General features: G+C 43.8%; 1 protein-coding gene across 4 annotated transcripts in view; it reads right to left on the bottom strand.

Moving 5' to 3' along the window:
• The window catches only part of SIK2 (salt inducible kinase 2), a 121,467-nt gene that overhangs the window by 6,277 nt on the left and 100,817 nt on the right, over positions 1-14,373 (bottom strand). For all 4 annotated transcript variants that reach the window (XM_058690216.1, XM_058690217.1, XM_058690219.1 and 1 more), the window contains 2 exons: positions 7,976-8,140; positions 365-593 (listed from right to left, as the gene is read on the bottom strand). In XM_058690216.1, the coding sequence (XP_058546199.1) occupies positions 365-593; positions 7,976-8,140 (394 nt within the window). The remainder of the gene's footprint in view (positions 1-364; positions 594-7,975; positions 8,141-14,373) is intronic.

Below are 14,373 nucleotides of genomic sequence, written 5' to 3'. Positions count from 1 at the left end.
CCGACATTCTTAGTCTCCAATCTCCACCCAAAACCCTCTTCCAGAAACTCTTTCCATGTCAATTTAATCAGCTTCGAATTTAGTGGGGTGTGTGCCCGTAAGATCTCTGACACCCCAGAGAGGCCAGAGTCCTTGATGGATCGCACGGCACTCACGTGAATCTCGGCAGCTGGGGACCGGCTCAGACGTATTTCACTTGACTCTTTGCGGCTGCTGACCAGGCCTAATCCTACAGCCCGCTGAGCCTGCTCCGTAAAGGACTAAGGCATAGGCAGCATCCTGAGTGGTGGGGTCACTGCGATTTCTTGGGAGACGAGCAGGGTTCGGGCTGGGAAGACTCACCCGGCGCGTACCGATAGCCTACCTGAACCAGGCACCACGACCAGCTGATTGGTCACTTCTGACAGAGTGTGCCGTCTCTGCCCACCGCGTGTGGACTGGAACGCATCGAAGGCCTGGCTGGGGTCTTCCTCAGCCTCCCCCTCCGTCTCCAGCCCCTCATCGATAGACGTCTCCATCATGTTGCTGGGCAACGACTGGCACCCCTTCCTCACGAGGACGGGAGGCACAGGGTCCAGCAGGCAGCCATTAACCTAAGTGTCGGCGTGACAGGAAACTATCAGTTGCTGCTCTGCTGAGACGTCAAAAACAAAAAAACAAAAAAACAAAACAAAAAAACCCAACGAACCACACAGGAAAAAAATGGCAAGACTTGGGGCACTAGAAATTAAGTAAAATATTAAAAATGCACAGATCTGCTGCTCATGACAACATGTACGTGAGGAGTTAGGGCAAGTCAGCTGCAGAGCTCAGAGACAGAAGCCCTTTATGGCCCGAACCGGCACTACCCCCCAGGTTTCTGTTAGTCATCATTATTACAATCAACAGTTTTTTTTAGTGGCTTCCAGATGAGCACGGGTATATTAGCTTGAGGCCTACCAGTTATTATTTTTTTTTAAATAAGGGAAACGAGGAGGAAGAAGAGAGAAAAAACAAGAAACCTGCATGGCTCATAGCTAAGAAAAAAGAGTAGTCATTGCCATTCTTTTAATTGTCAACCACAAAAAATTCTGGAAGGTTCTAGATATACTTTTATGTTCATAATTTAAGTACCTGCCCATTTGATTTAGTCTTTAATTGGTTCTCTGTGCCTGGGGAGTGGAAAAAAGAATTCTTTAAAGACAGACTGATACCACAAAAAGGATCAAGAAAAAAAAGTGCTATGGCAAACAGCCCAAGTCTTCCCTTATAGAACAACAAATGACTCAGAGCCCCGAAATTCCAGCAGAGGTTAATGAGCACCAGGGCAGCGAATTCTCTCTCCTCCAGCAATGCACACAGCATCTAGAGCTTGTACCCCACGGGGGTGAGCTCGGCACAGCCCCGGAGCGAGCGAGAACTTGGCCCTCCTCGGCAGCCCGGCAAACCACCTAGGGCAGGCGGAACCAGCAGACAGAGGGGACTTGGGGTTGCCAGCTTTCCTGGCGGTAAAAGCCCCAGTGAGGAGGCAATTATTTACTTCATTACTGTAACTACTCCCCTGTGGAAATCAATCCGTTTTCCCCTCTGAATAGCTGCTCAGGAACAGCCGGTCACAAGCCGCTGAGTTCTAAGTGCTGCCTGCACCTGGAACACACTGGGCAGAGCTATTGTTGCCTTTGGAAGCCAGAGCAGCTCATGTATGTGAGAGGTGACGTGGGACATCCCAGTGCCAGACACAGGAAAAACTTTCCTCTTATGGCAACCAATCTGAAGCCACTGCAAGGCCCTTTATTTGGAGAGGGAGACTGTGGGTGACTCAGATCTTTGTTTGCTTGGGGGAGGGGACAGTTATTCCACAAAAACTGCTCTGGGGCCATAGCCGTTACTTGGACAAGGTGGCTAATGCATGACAGGGTTTTAAAGCGACAAGTGGTCATTTAAAAGGAAGAGTGGTAGATGCATTCTTCCTACACTAAGACCAGCCTTCTCCACAAGGCACCAGCAAACAAAAAGCTCTGACATCTGGCCAGTGACTCTTTAAGCTCCCTTTGGCCCTTCCCTAGGTAAGTGTTCCCTTTTTTTTTTTTTGACACACTCAGGAGTTTTCTTGTAGGAAAGAATGGCTCTTTGGGAACTTACACTCATACCTCGACGTTCCTTAACTATCTACGAATACAGTTTTCTAAAAATAGCCAAGGATGATTTAGAAATGAAGAAAGCAACAGAGAAAAGACTTATTAAGTAAATATCTACTGAGCATCTTTACACTTACAGAAACCTGTCAAAATTTTATCAGATCTTTCTTGCAGTATAGCCTTGCAACCAGGTTGGTTTTTTTCCTTAAGAGAGAAAAGTCATCTTTTCAGGAGCACTCAAAAGACCTTGCAGTTCCCCTAAATTTAGGTTCTTTTTTTAAATTGTCTGCTTAAGACTACAACAGGAATGATATCTTTCATTTAAAAACATTCCTTAATTCAATTTCATCCTGGAAAATAATGGCCTGGTTCTGATTTTTCAGATGCTGTTTGATGACGACCAATCAGAAAGCACTGTCAGGAGAGGGGGGAGGGCACTCATACATAGTTCCTAGGTGTGAAACACCTTCAGCTAGAAGTTCATTTCCTGAAACGGGTGATAATCACACCATCCTTGCCTGCCAATTTACCAGGGGTCTGATACAACAAATTCAGTCCTAGGACCTTGTGACTGAAATAGTGGGCTGATCCACCTAGGTGACCTAAGCTACTAGAAGTAAGAATTTTTGCTCTAGGAAATAATCTAGGCTAACGGAAAATTTTAGGACTCCGAAATACATGAGTGAAATGGACATTTTCCAATACAGTGTTTTTGTCTTTCCTTAAAGCACAACGGATCACATCTAGTGAGAGACCACACTGCAACAGGCAGTACTCATGTAGGAGTCACTCTCAGAAACTCTACCACTAACTGGTAACACCCAAGTCCAGCACAACACACGATTCTAGCACAAAAGACTGGTAGACTGTTATGTATTGAATGTTTGTGTCTCAACTGCCCCCCCACCCCATACCCGTGCACCAGATTCACATATGGAAGCCCTGACCTCCGCTGAGGTGCTATCTGCAGGTGTAGTCTCTAGGGCGGTCCTAAGGGTGGGGCCCTGACCTGGTGGCATTAGCGTCCTTATGAGGAAAGATACCAGAAAGCTCCCATGTGCGAGCTCTTGCTTGCGCACTCTCTCTCCGCCCCCATGTGAGCACAGAGGACTGGCCATGGGAGGACAGAGAGAGAAGGTGGCCTTCTGTAAGAGACTGGAAATAAAATTGGTCAGAACCTTGGTCTTCAACTTCCAGCCTCCAGAACTGTGCGAAAATATATTTCTGTTGTCTAAGCACCCCCGACCTGGGGTATTTTGTTACGATGGCCTGGGCAGACAGGAGACCAGTGCACAATAGTAGCCAGTGGACCTGGAGGCTGACAATGTGTCTTGTCTCACGTGCATCGTCAGTGCCAGGACAGCTGGGCGCGTACTGAGGTGCAGGCTCAAACTTCAGCTCTGTCACTTATCGGCATGTTGTTCAACTTCTGTAAAGCTCAATTTCTCTCATGTGTAAGACGGCTGTTTGGGGGGGGGGGGGTGAACTAAAATATTCTATCTGTTGTTATGATTTCCCGACCAAAAGAGAATACTTTATAACAATAAAAATTTTAAAAGCATGAGAACAGAACTGTACCATTTTCTTTGAAAATATTTTTTACCATCTTGAAGCAAATTAAACAAATAACCAAGTGAGGAAGAAAGAGCTGGATAACCCGTTCTAGAAACTTATCCTAAGGAAATAATCAGAGGTATAGTCAAAGATTTAGACACAAGGATATTCACCGGAAGCACATTTGAGGATACAAAACAAATGAAAGTAGCTGATGTCCAAAAATAGTAAATAAGGGTACATCTAATACAGTATACTAGGCCAGTGTTATGTTTTCAGATGGCATGATATGGGAAAAATGTTCATGATGTTATATTATGTAAAAACAAGATACAAAATTACACATAACAATATAATTTTGTTTTAACAAGTCTACCTACCAAGACACCCTCCACTCATCCATCCGCCCATCTGGGATCCACTCTTAGAGAAGATGCTAGAATAGGCCTATCTTTGGGTAGTGGGATCGTGAATAATTTTTTTCTTTATCCCTCTGTGAATTTTCCATGTATGATTCTGACTGGTTTTATTTTTTCACTTATAAATCAAAAGTTCAAGTTCAGAACTTAAAAGGTAATCGTCTTACAGAGCCTTAGAGGCATGTCCTTTTCAGACCTCAACAGAGTAAACAGACCTGGGACACTTGCATTTTCCAAGTGTGGCTACCCAGTTATGACGGAGCCTGGGAAATCCTTTTATTATAATGTCTAATACAATGTTAAAAGTGACTAAAACGCGCGCACGTGTGTGTGTGTGTGTGTGTGTGTAAAACTCATTTATTCCCATATAGAAAGGAAATGAAAACACTAACTCAGAAAGGTATTTGCACTCCTGCGTTCACAGAACCACTATTCACCAAAGCCAAGATTGGCAACAACCTAAGTGTCCATCAATGGATGAACGGACAAAGAAGTCATATACGTATGTATCTATATACCCCTAATAATAATAATGAAATATCATTCAGCCATGAAAAACCAAGGAGACCCTACCACTTAACACTATGGCTGGACCTTGAAGGCATTATAGTAGGTGAAATAAGTCAGAGCAAGACAATGCTATATGATCTCACTTAGATGTGGAATTGAAAAAAACCAAAAGAACAAAACCATACTCACAGAAACAGAGATAAGACTTGTGGTTACCAGAGGCGGAGGGGGGAGGGGGGCTTGGAGGAGGCGGGTCAAAAGGCACAAACTTGCAGCTGTAAGGTAAGTAGCAGAGGTGTGCTGCACAGCACAATGGCCACAGCTAATACTGCTGTAGGATAGACAGGAAAGTTTTAAGAGAGTATAAATCCTAAGAGTTCTCATGAAAAGGAGAGTTTTTTCTATTTTTTCTTTTCTTTTTGTTGCATCTGTATGAGAAGAGGGATGTCAGCTGACCCTACTGCGGCGATCGTTTACCAACACATGTAAATCAACCATCGTGTATACACCTTAAGCTTACACAGTGATGCAGGCCTATTAGTTCCCAATAAAACTGGACAGAAATGGATTCTTTTCAAAGAAACCCTTAAAAGAGAAAGATGGCCCCACAAGGTTTGTGCACCTGCCCCTCGATGGTCTCTGTGTCATCTGGGGCTCTCAGCTACTGCTCAGAGTTGGGTGACTGTCTCAAAAAGGGGGTGTTTTTTGCAGGAGCCCCAAACCAATGTTTCAGTGCAGACTCCCTAAGGGATTTTACTGACACTTTTAAAGACTTCTGGGAGAAAGGGAGAGGTGACATCTCTGTGATGGGCAGTATCTGCCAGCAACTGCGAGCAGAAATGAATGAACAATACATGCATTTATGAAGCATCTTTTAGAAGACAAAAAACGGGCGGCCCAGTGAATGAGTAGGAAGTAACAGGAACCACAAAGGAGCCACAGCTCTGACAGCTTTGTGTGTGTGCTCTTACTGATGGGCCACCAAAAAAGAGGTCCTAGGGAGGGAAGAGGGCACAAGCGTTTTTGCTGACATAAACGAAATGGTCCACAAAGAAGACCAGGGGATGTCTCTGGCCTGGCTAAGTGCCAGGGTAGCACTGCTCTTCCTACAAATGCAAATACACCATCTAGCTACTGTCTTTATCTTTCACAAAATCATTCATTTCCTGTCTGTTTCCTAGTTACGGGAACAATCACAAGCTTTAAAAATAGCTTGCCCTATATACCACAGCAGACAGTGCCCAATCTGTGTTTCAGGCCTGATGCCCTCACAGATAAGCTTTTAGCAGGCTGCATTTTAATTTTTTCAAGGGAATTAGATCTTACAAATAAGTGAATTATGTTGTCCCAATTTATGGCTAAATTTCTAGGTGAGAACACAGAAGCTGATGAGGTTATTGGACATTCTAGGCAATCACCGGCAGAGAAAATAGACTGTCCGCAGGAAGTGGCCTCGTCCTCAGAGACAGGGACTGTAACTCACAGTCAGCAGCTAACACCTGCTCGCGCAGCCTCGCCTCAAGCTGCCTTGTCTATGGTTTAGCTAGACACGTGATCTAACTTCTGAATCGGCTCTACCCCCAGAGATCCTGGTTTCTGAAAATGGCACTTACCCTCCCAATCACCTAGGCTCAAAATACTGTTATGAGTCTGGACATCTTTTTCCTGGACCATAATATTCTATCAGTTTTAGGTGCACAATCTCATTCATACCATCCCCTCTTCTATAGTTCCTTGAGCACTAACAGTCCTGGCCTTCAACATGTCCTCTCTAGACACCTGCTCTAAGCTTCCACTGTCCCTGTCCCCATCAAATGCAGGCTATGTACCTTCCGGGATGATTTCTGAAGCACAATATGGATTTGGCCTAGAGAAAAAGCCTACATTCTTGGGCTTGACATTCAAAGCTAAGCTACTGGTCCTTATTTCATACAACTCCCCTTCACATGTGCTTTTCCTCACACACACACTGAGCTACTGCTCTTTTATGCACCTAAGCTTTCCTGACATTTGCTTGCTCAGACTCTTCCCTCCACCCAGATGCCATCCACCCCTATTCCATCCCATCCCTCAATTCCCAGCTCTGACAGTTAACCTGGACTGTCCTGGTCAAACTAGCTAAAAGCAACCCCCCCTAACTTTTTCCAGTTGTGCAGCGTTTTGATTTAGGTATCTAAGGGAACAATTACATTTTATCGATGTATTCAGCACCTGGTACCTTGTCTTTAGCTATGCATTGTGTCTCTTCTGCTAGACTATGAACATGGAGGCAGAATTCATGTGAGTTATCTTTTCATCAACTCAAGAGGCTTAAAAGATAGGAAACAAATAATATCGAGTATTTACAGTATGCTCACAGTCTCATACACATTATCTCAATTAATCCTCACAAGAGTCTCACAAGAATTGGTGTTCTCATTTTACGAAGAACAGAGGTTCAAAGAAGTTAGTCACCCTGCCCAAGTTCACACGGCTAGGAAAATACCGAGTCTATTTAGAACATACTCCCACACCTATGTTCCAAGATCTGCCCATTAATACGATCCTCTGGACATCACTTGATGCTCAGTATATAAAACGTGTATTAGAAGTGAAATAAGGGGCGCCTGGGTGGCTCAGTTGGTTAAGCATCTGACTCTTGGTTTTGGCTCAGGTCATGATCTTGTGGTTAATGAGTTCCAGCCCCACACTGGGCTCTGCACTGACAGTGTAGAGGCTGCTTGGGATTCTCTCTCTCCTCTCCCTCTCTGCCCCTGCTGTGTTCTCTCTCTCTTAGAATAAATAAACTTAAAAAAAAAAAAAGTTAAGTAAGCATCCATCAAATGACAGAAGCTGTCATCTTCTATATATTAAAAGCCAACTTCATTCAGCACACAAGGATAAACATACCTCATTTAAACAAATTCAAACAAGACAAAGAAAATGCTGGTCCAAAAGAGGTGACCCATTATTTTGCAGCTACAGCGCATGCAGCAGAAAAGAGGTAATAATAACACAGATGGAAGCTCAACACAGTAATTATATTTCTGTTTTCAGAATTACAATTTGTAAAAAAAAAAAAAAAAAAAAAAAAAAATCCCATACCGATGAGGGATCTAGAAACCTGAAGAGGGAAGGGACTGCTTAAGGAAAGAGAAAGAAGGATTTTGGAAAGTACATATAAGGTCTGACAAGTTACGCAACAGCCATAACAGTAAGACCGCAATGAGAGCCAAGTTCGGCCTAGATATTTTTCTCACATTTCTGCAAAAAAACAACACTCCTGAGTGACTTGAGGAAATGACAAAGGTCACCAAAGCCAAAGTACAACACTCGGGGATGAAAGTGAAGTCCCGGTCCAACTGCGAGCTCAGAGTCTCTCAAACACGTTCGTACCTTTGGTGTGTCAACACATTCTTCTTCCATAAAGGCCGCTTCTGCCTGACAGCTGGACGCTGGGAATGAAAAGGCCTCCACGTTGGATGCGGGAGGGAGGAGGGCAGACCGCATCAGCCGCACGTTTGGGGAGTGCACGGTCACCGGGAGCCCCACAGTTTGGGCCTGAAAATATGGCAAGAGCAGTTTGGGAATATTAATACTTTCTATACCAATATACAAGATTCTTGGAATAACATAACTCTTCCTGGTACAATGAAAGAATAAGTAGTTGGAACCCCAGAAAAAATTTGATGAAACATGTACGTGGTACACCTACTGATCTGAAGCAGTCTCAGGGAACTGTTCTACACATTTCATTCCTGTTCCACAGGGAGGTGCCTATCACACAGATGACAAGGAAGCTGGTCTCTGTACAGAAGCTAAGAATGCTCTGTTTCTTAACTCAGCAAACATAGGTGGTCTATGTCCTCAATGCGTCACTATGCAAAAATTATAAAGAGAGAAGCCCCTGTGTCTAGGAGCTCAAAACCGCACCAGGGGTAGGTACACACCCACACACCCGCACACCCACACACGCTGGTGGGGTGAGATGGTTATGTATTTCCTGACAAGGGTATGCGTGCAGAGGGAGAAAAGAGAAGTGGCAGCTACTTGGTGGTGACAGGAGTGTCCTCCTTCCAAGGAGATGCGCGACCTGAACACAGCCTGTTGGCCCAGTGGAAGGAGAGATGCTTCTTGCTGAGCAGCTTATCTTCCGAAAGTCAACCTACTATAGAAAGCTCTGGATGGCTTTAAGCCCATTTTCATGTCTCCTCTGTTAAGAACTCTAAGTAAACAAGCATGATGAACTCTTCTTTCAGAACGTCATACAACAGAGAATCTTGCTTCTTTTTTTTATTTTTATTTTAGAGAGAGACACACACACATAATCTTAGGCAAATTCCACACTCAGCACGGAGCCCGACACGGGGCTCTCTATCCCATGACCCTGAGGTGAAATCAACAGTTGGACTCTGAACCGACTGAGCCCCCAGAGAACCCAGGCGCCCCCAGAGAATCTTTCTTTATGACAATTGGCACGAATCGATTTTAAAGATGAAACTACTGGATAATCCTACCCTCCCATCTCTTTAAAATTAGCAGAATAATTTATTTGAAGACTTTTGAATGTAACAGACACTGCCAAACGGTTAAGGAAACAATCATCATATTAGTGTCCAAAAGGCAGAGGAACAACCTTTTTCTCTGCTATACACTTGAAGGGACTTAGGGTGATGAGTTTTAACTTCAAACAAATAAAAAGGAACAACATGGTGTAATTTTAGCTTCTCTCTTCCAGAGGCCTGGGTTTGATTCCTTGCTCCATTCCTCACTAACTGTGTGAACATTATCAGGTTACCTACCCTCTCTGAATCCTATTTCCTTCACCTGTATAAGAGGGCACAATTGCTATTTCACAGTGACATCAGGAGTGTAAAAGGTAACATGTAAGGTCTTTCAGTCAGTAATGTCAATTCTGCCTTTCTCCTTCCTTTGAAAGTTTTTTTTTTTTTCTTTTTAAATGCTTATTTATTCTTGAGAGAGAGAGAGAGAGAGAGAGAGAGAGAGAGAGAGAGAGAGAGAGAAAGCACAAGCAGGGGAGGGGCAGAGAGGAGGGAGACACAGTATCTGTAGCAGGCTCCAGGCTCTGAGCTGATAGTTGATAAATGATAGCTCAGAGCCTGCCATGGGGCTCAAACCCATGGACTGTGAGATCATGACCTGAGCCAAAGTCAGACGCTTAACTGAATGAGCCACCCAGGCACCCCTCCTTCCTTCTAAAGTTGGAAAATGGTTACAAGAATTTAATACAACAATTAGTCTGCAAATAAATACCGTTTTGTTCTCAAATATTATTTAATGTTTCTCCGTTAAAATTTTAGGTTGATGGTTTTTGACAAAATATACCTTATACTTAATATACTTTGAACATATTTAGAATATGCTTTATATTTGGTTCGTTCCAACATTAACATCATTAGATATGCTGCATGAGACAAAGAATACAATAGCAACAATAGCAGGGACGCCTGGGTGGCTCAGTCAGTTAAGTGTCCAACTTCAGCTCAGGTCATGATCTCACAGCTTGTGGGTTCAATCCCCACGTCGGGCTCTGTGCTGACAGCTCAGAGCCTGGAGCTTGTTTTGGATTCTGTGTCTCCCTCTGTCTCTGCCTCTCTCTCACTTGCACCTTGTCTCTCTCTATCTCAAAAAATAAACATTAAAAAAAAATAGCAATAGCAAAGTGTTGGTAAAAAGAGGAAAAAAACCCCCAAAAACAAACAAAAAACAGTGTAAACTGTTCTGAGCATGATAAAGAGAACAGCTTTTCTAATATCATCAGTCCTCATGCTTATATCCCAGGCCACTCTTGAGGCTAAACAAGTTTTTTTCCCTTTCAAAGATTAGTCATTTTAAATTAATTTTTTTTTCGGCCCCATGTCACAATATAAAATGTATACTTCCTAATAAGAATATTTCATGCACTCTTCTTACTCTACTCATCATTTTTTCGATAGAAGGCTAAAGCTGAATGTTAATTTCTATTTCCCAAAATTCTTAGGTTGCTCCTCGTGTATGAAAGTAGTCTAAGCTATTAGGGCAAAGCACTACCTAAATGATATGGTGCTGGAAATGAGTACTAACACGATAACTAGGATGTGCTGTTCCTTCTCAGTCACCGCCTCTTAGGAGCTGTGACTTTTTAAATGGCAGGATCATGCTGCGCCAGACCAAGTGTAACACATTTTCCTGGACAACTTTCATGTCCAACCTGGATTCCAGCAGCCTACTGTGGACTTCGTGTGGACAGACAAAAAACACATTTTTGTGTGACTACCAATCACAGGAAATAGGATGGAAGGTTTTAACGGTCTACTTTTTTAGGATTCTTGCAATCATTGAGGGGATTAAATCGATCTTTCTGGAACAAGGTAGGGTGTAACTATTCAAATGGCATGCTCGGCACTGTAGACTAAAGAATGTGTCATTATAATAAATAGATGGATGACTAATGTCCCAGGGAAGCAGACGTTACCAGTTTCTCCAAGAGTGGCAACAGACAATGATCATGTCCAACTAACTGTAATGACTTTTTAGACCTTATGTTTATGGTCTTGATTCTCGTGATTTTGTGCTCTTTTAGGACCATTAAAATGAAAATCATGTTTTCTCCTATGGGAAAATCTTTACTGCTCCAATAGGAATGTGCCAGTTATGGACAGACTGTGTGTCCTGTCCACCTCCCACACCTCCAGTTCCCCCCCTCCCCCTCCCAAATCCATATGTTAAAGCCCTAACCCCCAACACAACTGCATTTGGACAGAGAGCCTTTCAGGAGGTAATTAAAGTTACATGAGGTCCTAAGGGTGGGCTCTGAATCCGAAAGGACTCCTGTCCCTCTAAGATGAGGAGGAGACACCAGGGATCTCTCTCTCTCTCTCTCTGCATATGCAGAACATAAGCTGTGTGAGGGAGGGCACACAGAGAAAGCGGCTGAGAGTTCTCATCAGAAATCAACCCTGATGGCACCTTGACCTTGGACTTGTGGCCTCCAGCACTGTGAGAAAATAAATTTTTGCTGTTTAAGCCCCTCAGCCTATGGGACTTTGTTACGGTGGCCCTGGCCAACTACAGGATGCCTTTCCTTACAGTTGTGGAGGGCAGCCTCTAATCAGTAAGCAGAGGAGTACTAGGATGAGTGTTTCATTCTCGTCTACTTACAGTTGATAGAAACCTGGAGCAAAGGACTAGTAGTTAGGACTCGTGAGAGAAAGGCAGGACACGTATCGTCTCCAAATTGTTGCCTGTCGTCAACTAGATGTTAACATCTCTTGCAGAGTATATGGCAAATATAAGTACTCTAAATCATTATAAGATAGGAATCTCACTGTTTTCCAAGTAGTAATAATGGGTACTTTATCACTATACCATTAATTCTTTACGGGCAGGGACTGTTTCCTGGTACAGAAGAAGGACTCTATTTGCTGAACTGAGCTGCAGGTAGAAGTTAACTGATTGTATCTTTGTAGCAAACTTATGAAGTAGGTGCTTCTATTTCCAGTTTATATTTCAGGGCACTGCAGGATATGGAACCCAAGGTCTGTGTGATTCCACGGCTCGTGCAATCTCTGCATGGGATCATGTGGTTTCCTTAATTTCTTATCGTTTCACCAACTATAACTGATTTCTCACTTCTTTATTTTAAAAAGAAAATTTTTTTTAATGTTAAATTTTGAGAGAGAGAGAGAGACAAGAGTGGGGGAGGAACAGAGAGAGAGGGAGACACAGAATCCGAAGCAGGCTCCAGTCAGCACAGAGCCCAAAGTGGGGCTCGAACTCATGAGCTTTGAGATCATGACCTGAGCTCAAGTTGGATGCTTAATCACCTGAGCCACCCAGGTGCCCTGATTTGCCACTTCTTTAAAACAATACAACAAAGAATTAAAGGGAGAAGCCTCCACTAAAACTTTGAGCCTAGGGAAATCTATTTTTTTTTTTTTAACAAGTTCAACAAACCATGAGAATGTGAAATCTCCTAGGGAAGGGAGCATCTTCTTGAGCCCAGTGCCTGCTGCTTAGCATCCAGAAGGCACTCTGGACAAGCCTACTGAATGAACACTGAAGACTTCTACTTCAATTAGATACATTTTTAAGTCTCAGTAAGTAGCTTTCTATGACAATTTGGGTCAGTGCTTAAAATGAAAGTAACTCATGTGGTGCTTGGTAATAAAAAAAAACATAAGAAGCTACGTTATAGATCTGAACTCTCAGCCAAATCAGACATAACTTGAGCTCTCCCAGGGAATCTTCTTTAAGCTTTGGTAAGAAAGGCCATCATGTGCAGTAATACGCACGTGCTCAGGGTCAATCATTTACATAACCCCATCCCCTGGCCTGTGTACTGTGAGCAAGAATGAAGAGACCTGGGAGGGAAAGCCTGCCACAGCTTTGGGGGGGCTTTCCTGCTTCCTACCCTGCTCCCTGTCAGCATTTCCCAGAGGGGAGCGGTTACCACTACACCTCACTGTTACTCCCCCAGCTTAGAATTTTCATTGTATCCCCCTCCTGTCTTGAAAGCAATACCATTCAACTCTGGAACTTTGAAGGATTCCAAGCGCTCAGAGAGAATCTGACCCAATATTTGGAACTCTGTCCATACGTGACATCAGTATCAATATTCACTAAAGTATGTATAACAGTGTATATACCATTTGCCTACTAAGATCAAGATGATCTTAGTTTTGTTAGGTCCTCCCGCCTCACATGTTCTGTAGAAGCCAATGCAAAATTGTACTAAATTCTGTAAACTTTGTTACACTGCCAAACAAGAAATATATGGCCAGAACTTCTGCTCCTACTTGTCCTCTGAACAAAGCAGGCACTCACAGAAGCCAACGGGAATCCTGGTAGATCATCTGAATGAACCATTCCTCTCCTCAGCCTCTATGTGGCTGATTTCCCAGCTCCCTTTAGCCTCGGCCTCTACCCTGGGATCCAGATCTTCTTCCTCTCAAGCAATGGAGTCCGGAGTCCGTGCCACCCCTGACTCTCCCAGCCTCGGGCTTAAGAAAGGGATCATTTCCAAGTCATGGCTGTTCCTTCCTAACATTTATTACTTTATAAAATAAACATTTACGGAACACGCTCTAAGTGTTGCACAATTATCAACTAATTTAAACATCAGAACATTCTGTGATTACTCCGTTTTATAGATTTGGAAATTAAGGCACAGAAAGACCTTGAGAAACCTTCTGAAGGTCAGGTAGCAGGAGGTGGCCCAGTCTGGGCTTGCTCCATAACGACTGCTTTCACCACCGTGTTACGGTGCCTCTGCAAACCACAGCCGAGGGCGTCCAGTGCCCCCACCAGCAGGTCTTAGGTCAGGCCTGCGGTATTTACTACTCGTCTCCCAACTGCTCTCTCTAAAGTTCTTCTCTTCCCTGTCCAATCTTTCCTTCCCAATGATGTCACTGATTAATAGATTAAAGCCGGGATAGGATTTTATCACTTTCCTGCTGAAGTCTCCCACCGTTCCTCCTAATTTCCTGAACTGTAAGTAAACTCTTTACCTTGGCATTGGAAGCCCTTCACAGCACGGCTCCAACTTTTTCATTTCCCTGGTATGCTTTGGTTCCGGTGGGCTACTCAGAGCCTACCCTGCCCTTGCACACTTGAGTACTTGTGCTCGAGCTGCTTCTGCGGCCTCCATACCAGGCCTCCCACTATCACTACCGCCCCTGCCCCCACCTCCACATCCCCGAGGATTCCAGATCCGTCAAAATGCTGTCTCTCCCACGAAGCCTTTCCATTCAGAAGTGTCACTTTCTCCTCTGCCCTTAGTTCTTGTCCTGCAT

This window comes from Neofelis nebulosa, chromosome 10 (genome assembly GCF_028018385.1).
Source record: "Neofelis nebulosa isolate mNeoNeb1 chromosome 10, mNeoNeb1.pri, whole genome shotgun sequence".
NCBI classification, from domain to species: Eukaryota; Metazoa; Chordata; class Mammalia; order Carnivora; family Felidae; genus Neofelis; species Neofelis nebulosa.
The sequence above is the reverse complement of the archived record's forward strand: the minus strand, read 5'-3'. Positions and strand labels throughout refer to the sequence as shown.